The following is a 6,192-nucleotide window of genomic DNA, read 5'->3' on the forward strand; positions in this document are numbered from 1 at the left end:
GAGACCTTCGGATTCGAATTTGACAAAACGGACCACGGAAACGGATTCGGCACGTCGAAAAATATCAGGATAGGTATACTCGGAAAAGATTAACGGTCGTTTAATGCTCGGTCAAAGCCATTTTAAGTTTTGGTCAAAGAAAGTCAACGGTCAACGGTCAACGGTCGGGTCGGGTCGGGTCTGACCGGTCAAACCGGTTCAGACCGGTCAAACCGGTTCGAACCGGTTGAAACCGGTCAAACCGGTCAGAACCGGTTGAAAACCGGTTAAACCGGTGTCCAGCAGCCACTCGCCCTGCGGCGGCGCGTGTGGCGCGTGAGGCGTCCTCCGGGGCCCTAAAAATCCCGGAAAAATTTCTAAAAATTATTTTGAGCGATTTCAAGATACTTACAACGATCGGTTCAAATTTTTGAACGGCGGAGAGCTCGATTTCAAATCGGCCGAATCTTTGACTGCACCACCTCCCCACGCGCCGCCGTCTACGGCGGACAAGGTTGACACCGGTGAACTCGGAACGGCACAAGGAACACGATGGTGCGGGAGGTGTCGTAAACAGAGCAACGATCAGCGGTGAATTTAAGATTTTCTCGGCGATAGAGCTAACAAAACCGTCGCTACTTTGACTGGAAATTCCCGACGTTTGGCCGCGTTTCGCTTCAATTAATTTGAAGGTTTTGCTCCTCGCTCGATGATGAACACAACGGTGGTTTCAAAACAACGATCGGAATTCGGACGGCGTCGGAATCGAGTTTGGAAGTTGTGTGCGTGAGGAAGAATTTCACAATTGTTTTCTGTTTTGAAAACAGAAAACCATTCATATGTTTATATGAAATTTTCTGCCGACACTAAAAGGAGTAATGCAGGGCTTGGTCCCTGAATTTCCTTTAACTTCTAAAATGGCCTACAATTTTGAAAACTTTCGATTTAATCCTCAAATTTTTGCCAAATTACTTAATTAATTTTTTTTTTTTCTAAATTTTATTCCGGGTTGTTACATTGCTTCTCTTTCTCTATTTTGTTAATAGATTCTTAATGTCCCAGATTCATGTGTTTTAAGATTATGATATATCAAGAGGGATTGCTTCTTTTTTTCTCTGTTTTGTAACAACATGACTAATATATCAGCTTTAGAAGTTGGAAGCTGTTTTCTGCATGAAATGATTATATATTATCACACTTGTATATATTCCAAGCGGTTTCACTCTTATTTTAGGTTACCTTAGAACTTGTTATTGGTTTGTATTTCCTCTTCATATGAAACACATTTTTCTTCTTAGTTAGGATATGGACTCGTTGGAGCAAGATGGAAATGGGTAATGCCCGAGTCTCTTCCTCCTCCCCCACCTGTGCCACCCGATGTGGTACCAATAAAAGCATAATCTGAACCTCTAAAGAAGAAGGTTGCGCGGGTCCCAATGGGCAGGCGTTGTCTTGGGTTTAAATGGCAGAAGATTACTCTTCTAACGAATCACTTAAAAGTGAATGTTGGAAGTTTTGATGGATATTTCTTCCACTACTGTATGTCGTTCGATCCCATTGCACCTTTCTTTTATTAACTTTTTATTTTCTCCTCTGGCAATTTGTAAATGGATGATGCAAGTTTCTTCTTTTGCATTTGGTTTGATAGGTTTCTCTATCTTATGAAGATGGTCGTCCATGTTGGAAGCGTAGATGAGCACTCAGTAATTTATAACTCAAACTTGTATTAATACGAAGCTAAATACGTTACAACGACGTTATCCGAATATTATAATATTACAACACTACAACACTAGTTGCATCTAATTTACAAACATAACCTCGTTATTCTAAGTTTTACTAAGTTTTACCATCTCTCTCGTAGTTTTTCTAAGCTATCTATCATTCTTGCTTTTCTAAGTTATTACTCATTCATTTTTCTTTCACTTGTATTTTTTCATATACCTTTCATACATCACATATATATAATAGTGTTTAACCAACTAAGTTACCGCCTCAAACTTCTTTCACAACTAAGCATTTCATTTGTTTCTTCCATCTTTCTTATCCATGTATACGTTGCTTCCTTCATGCACATTAATTTGTGCTATTTTAATTGACTTCGTTGTATCTTCACTTAAGCTTAATACTTAAATAATTCGAAAAACTTCCTTAATTGATTTTTCTTTCACGTTTTTTTCCTTAATTATTAAGCATGAGCATGTTGCCAAAAACTTTTCAACTTTGCTAATTCTATAGCCTTTTTTGACTTGTAAGAAATCAAGTTTGATTTCTAATACTCCACCTCAAACTTGATTTTCGGTTTCGAGCTTTTCTCTACTTGTCATCTCCGATTGATTCTTCATTTATTACGAGATCACTATTTGCAAAGAGACTGAATAGTGAAATATTATTTAATTCATAATCGTTGTATCTTTCTGGTATTCTTCTCTCTCTTGTAGATCTTCGAACTTTAATGAGAGGTGCTTTATAATTTTCTATTATGTTGTTAAGATCGTTGCTGTTAGTTGACGATGATGGTATATTTTGTTGAGGACCTTGATCATCAGCTTGTTCATCTTGATTGATAAGATCATCATCTTTATCTTTATCTTCATTAAAAAAATTGTTCTTCAACTTTCTTTTCTTCTTTGCTCCATCTCTAATATTCTGCTTCATCGAACTCGACATCTCTTGAAATTATTACCTTCTTGGTAAGAGAATTATATAATATGTAAGCTTTGATTATTTCATCATAGCCAATAAAAATACATTTTTCTCCTCTGTCATCAAGCATCTTTCTATTATGTTCAAGAATGTGGGAATATGCGATGCACCCAAAAATCTTGAGGTGTCTAACTCCTGATTTCTGTCCACTCCATGTTTCGTTTGGCGTCATATACTTCACACTTTTTGTTGGATATCTGTTCAATAGGTAAACTGCACATCGAACTGCTTCAGTCCAGAAATTTCTCGGTAGATGTTTACCTTTTATCATGCTTCTTGCCATGTATAGAATTGTGTGGTTCTTTCTTTTTGCAACTCCATTTTGTTGTGGCATGTATCTAACAGTCAGCTGATGGATGATGCCATGCTCTTTGCATAATGTTTCAAATAACTTTGATGTATATTCGTATCCTCTATCTGATCTGATTATCTTCATATATTGACCATTTTGCTTTTCCGTCATTGCTTTAAATTCTTTCAATTTTTTCAGCGATTCTAACTTTTCTTTTAGAATGTAAATCCAACATTTTCTACTAAAATCATCAATAAAAGTTAGATAGTACCTGTTACCGCCAAGCGATGGTGTATCAAAAGGACCAGCTATATTTGAGTGTACTATCTCCAGCAGTCTTCGGGCACGCTAGGATCTACCAACTTCAAAGCTTTGTCTATGATGCTTTCCTTTAATGCAAGCCTCACATAATTGATTTAGAGGGTTGATCTCTGGCAATCCTTTCACCGTACTTGTTTTTTATAACAACTTCAAACCAAAAAATCCAATATGTCCATATCTTAGATGACATAGTCATGAATCATCTTTGATCATGATCTTCATGCACTTGACTTCTCCCGACTTGATATCAATTGTAAAGAGACGATTTCGAGTCATATCAACTTGGGTTATCAATTCTCCTTCTTTATTTTTGATGGCAAGCGAGCGATTCTTCATCTGCATTTCATATCCTTTTTCCAAGAGTTGACCAAGATTGATGATATTGCTTTTCAAAGCTGGTACATAATAAACATCTGAAATGTATTTTTTTCTCCATTTCTATGAGTAATCTGACTTCACCTTTTCCTTTTAGTTCTGCGTGCGAGTCATTTCCGAAAGTTACTCGCCCATGGACTGTTTCATCTAATTTTACAAACAGTTCCCTTTGACCACACATATGGTTACTGGTACAATTATCAAGATACCAAATATTTTTCTTGAATTCTCTATTTCCTTTATAAGTGAGGAATACATGAGATTTTTCAATTTTTTCTTCTTCAGCTGTTGTTACGTTATTTCTTTCTTCTTGTTTAAGAGCAGATCTACACTCATAATTATAATGACCATACTTATTGCAATTATAACATTGTACCTGAGATTTATTTCCTTGTTGATATCGGCCTCGGCCTCTAAATCATCGTCCACGACCTGATGTTGGATTGTTTTCACTTATTTGATCGGTGCCATATGATTGACCGCCACGTCCACGAGTTCCTCGTCCTCCTCTGTATCTATCACGATTTCCTCGTCCTCGTGTGTAGCTGCTGTTAGCTTTTTCTTCATTGACATTCATCTTGCTTTGTAGAGCTCACTTCAAATTTTCAGAATCTTCATTTTGTTTTATTTTCTGCTCATGAGCTTAAAGTGAAGTGTTAGAAATCAAAATTGATTTCTTACAAGTAAAAAAAACGGCTATAGAAATGAGCAAAGTTGAAAAGTTTTTGGTAGCATGCTTAATAATTAAGGGAAAAAACGTGGAAACAAAATCAATTAAGGAAGTTTCTTGAATTATTTAAGTATTAAGCTTAAGTGAAGATATATCAAAGTCAATTAAAGCAGCACAAATTAATGTGCATGAAGGAAACAACGTATATGTGGATAAGAAAGGTGGAAGAAACAAATGGAATGCTTAGTTGTGAAGGAAGTTTGAGACAGCAACTTAGTCGGTTAAACATTATTATATATATGTGATGTATGAAAGGTATATGAAAAAAATACAAGTGAAAGAAAAATGAATGAGTAAAAGCTTAGAAAAACAAGAATGAGAGATGGTTTAACAAAGCTATGACAGAGAGGGTAAAGCTTAGAATAACAAGATTGTGTTTGTAAACTAGTCACAGCTAGTGTTGTAATATTATAATATTGGGGTAATGTCGTTATAACGTATTTAACTTCGTTTTAATAAAAGTACGAGTTATATAAATTATCGAGTGTCCACCTACGCTTCCAACAGACCAGTTGATGGCAAGGGTGTTGAGAGAAAAGTGATAGATAGTGTGCAAGAAACCTATAACAATGAGTTGGCTGGAAAGGAATTTGCATATGACGGGGAGAAGAGTTTATTTACTGTTGGTCCTCTCCCAAATAACAAGCTTGAGTTTACAATTGTACTTGAGGATGTTACATCTAATAGGTGGACATGCACTTATGATTGGTTTTTAGTATTTATGTCGTTTCCATTATTGTTATTTAAACTCTAAACATAGACATTTTTATTTATAGAAACAATGGGAATGCGAGTCATGATGGCCATGAGAGCTCAAATGCTCATGACAGGAAGAGAGTTAAACGACCTTATCGGTAAAAAACCTTTAAAGAGGAGATTAGCTTTGCTGCAAAGATTCCCATGCAGGCCATTCAAAATGCACTACGTGGACAGGAATCAGAAAACTCACAAGAAGCCTGAAGGGTTCTAGATATCATTTTACGACAGCATGCTGCAAAACAGTGAGTTAAAAGTATGTCTACTTGTTGTTTTACCCTCTTTTAGGTTTTGGTCCTGGATGTGAATTTGAATTTGTTCCAACATTAATTTGATTATAGTGGATGCCTTCTTGTTCGCCACTCTTTCTTTCAGAACAATCCTGACAATTTGACAGAAATTGGAGGAGGTGTCCTAGGCTGTAGGGGGTTCCATTCTAGTTTCAAACGATTTTCTTTTATCTTTTAATTTGGTTTGATTGTATTCAAATGATTTTCTTACGGAAAAAGTCAAAATAAAACCTAACTATACATTTATTTATTAAATCAAACCAGAAATTAAAAAAATTAAATCAAACCAAATCACATAGTCGGATTCAAATCAAAATTTTATTTTATTTTTTCAAATTTTCTGTACAACCCTAGTGATAGTTGGTTAAGAAAACGTGTATTATCAATAATTGTAAAGACAATACTCAGAATAGTACCATAAATGGATGGAGGCTTAAAGGGTCAACTCGTTATAATTCACGTGTTCGGGGAAAACATTGCATCGTGGATTGCGTGGAAATCTAACCTTTTTTTTATCGTCACGTGTAGATTAATTGGGCTTTCGGCGACGGAATATCTTGAACGGCCGATCTAAGATTCCTATTTTTGTGTGTGTGAAGAAACTCGCTCTCTAATACAGTAACTCTGTTTGTGTTGTGTTGTTCTGTGCTTAGCGATATTAAAAAAAATACTTTATTCGATTGATTTGATTTATCGATCTAGTTAAAAAATATCGGTATTTATTTTTGAAAATATTCAATTTT

The 6,192-nt window shown here is 35.7% G+C and overlaps 1 protein-coding gene across 1 annotated transcript; it reads left to right on the forward strand.

Moving 5' to 3' along the window:
• The first annotated feature begins 1,482 nt into the window (after positions 1-1,482).
• On the forward strand, positions 1,483-5,351 carry LOC120115333 (protein argonaute 4-like). The gene is made up of 4 exons (XM_039136061.1): positions 1,483-1,518; positions 1,628-1,655; positions 4,913-5,090; positions 5,180-5,351. Exons 1-4 carry the CDS (start codon positions 1,483-1,485, stop codon positions 5,259-5,261), a joined length of 324 nt encoding a protein of 107 aa, XP_038991992.1. The 3' UTR covers positions 5,262-5,351.
• Positions 5,352-6,192: the final 841 nt, after the last annotated feature.

This window comes from Hibiscus syriacus, unplaced genomic scaffold (genome assembly GCF_006381635.1).
Source record: "Hibiscus syriacus cultivar Baekdansim isolate YM2019G1 unplaced genomic scaffold, ASM638163v2 tig00110263_pilon, whole genome shotgun sequence".
NCBI classification, from domain to species: Eukaryota; Viridiplantae; Streptophyta; class Magnoliopsida; order Malvales; family Malvaceae; genus Hibiscus; species Hibiscus syriacus.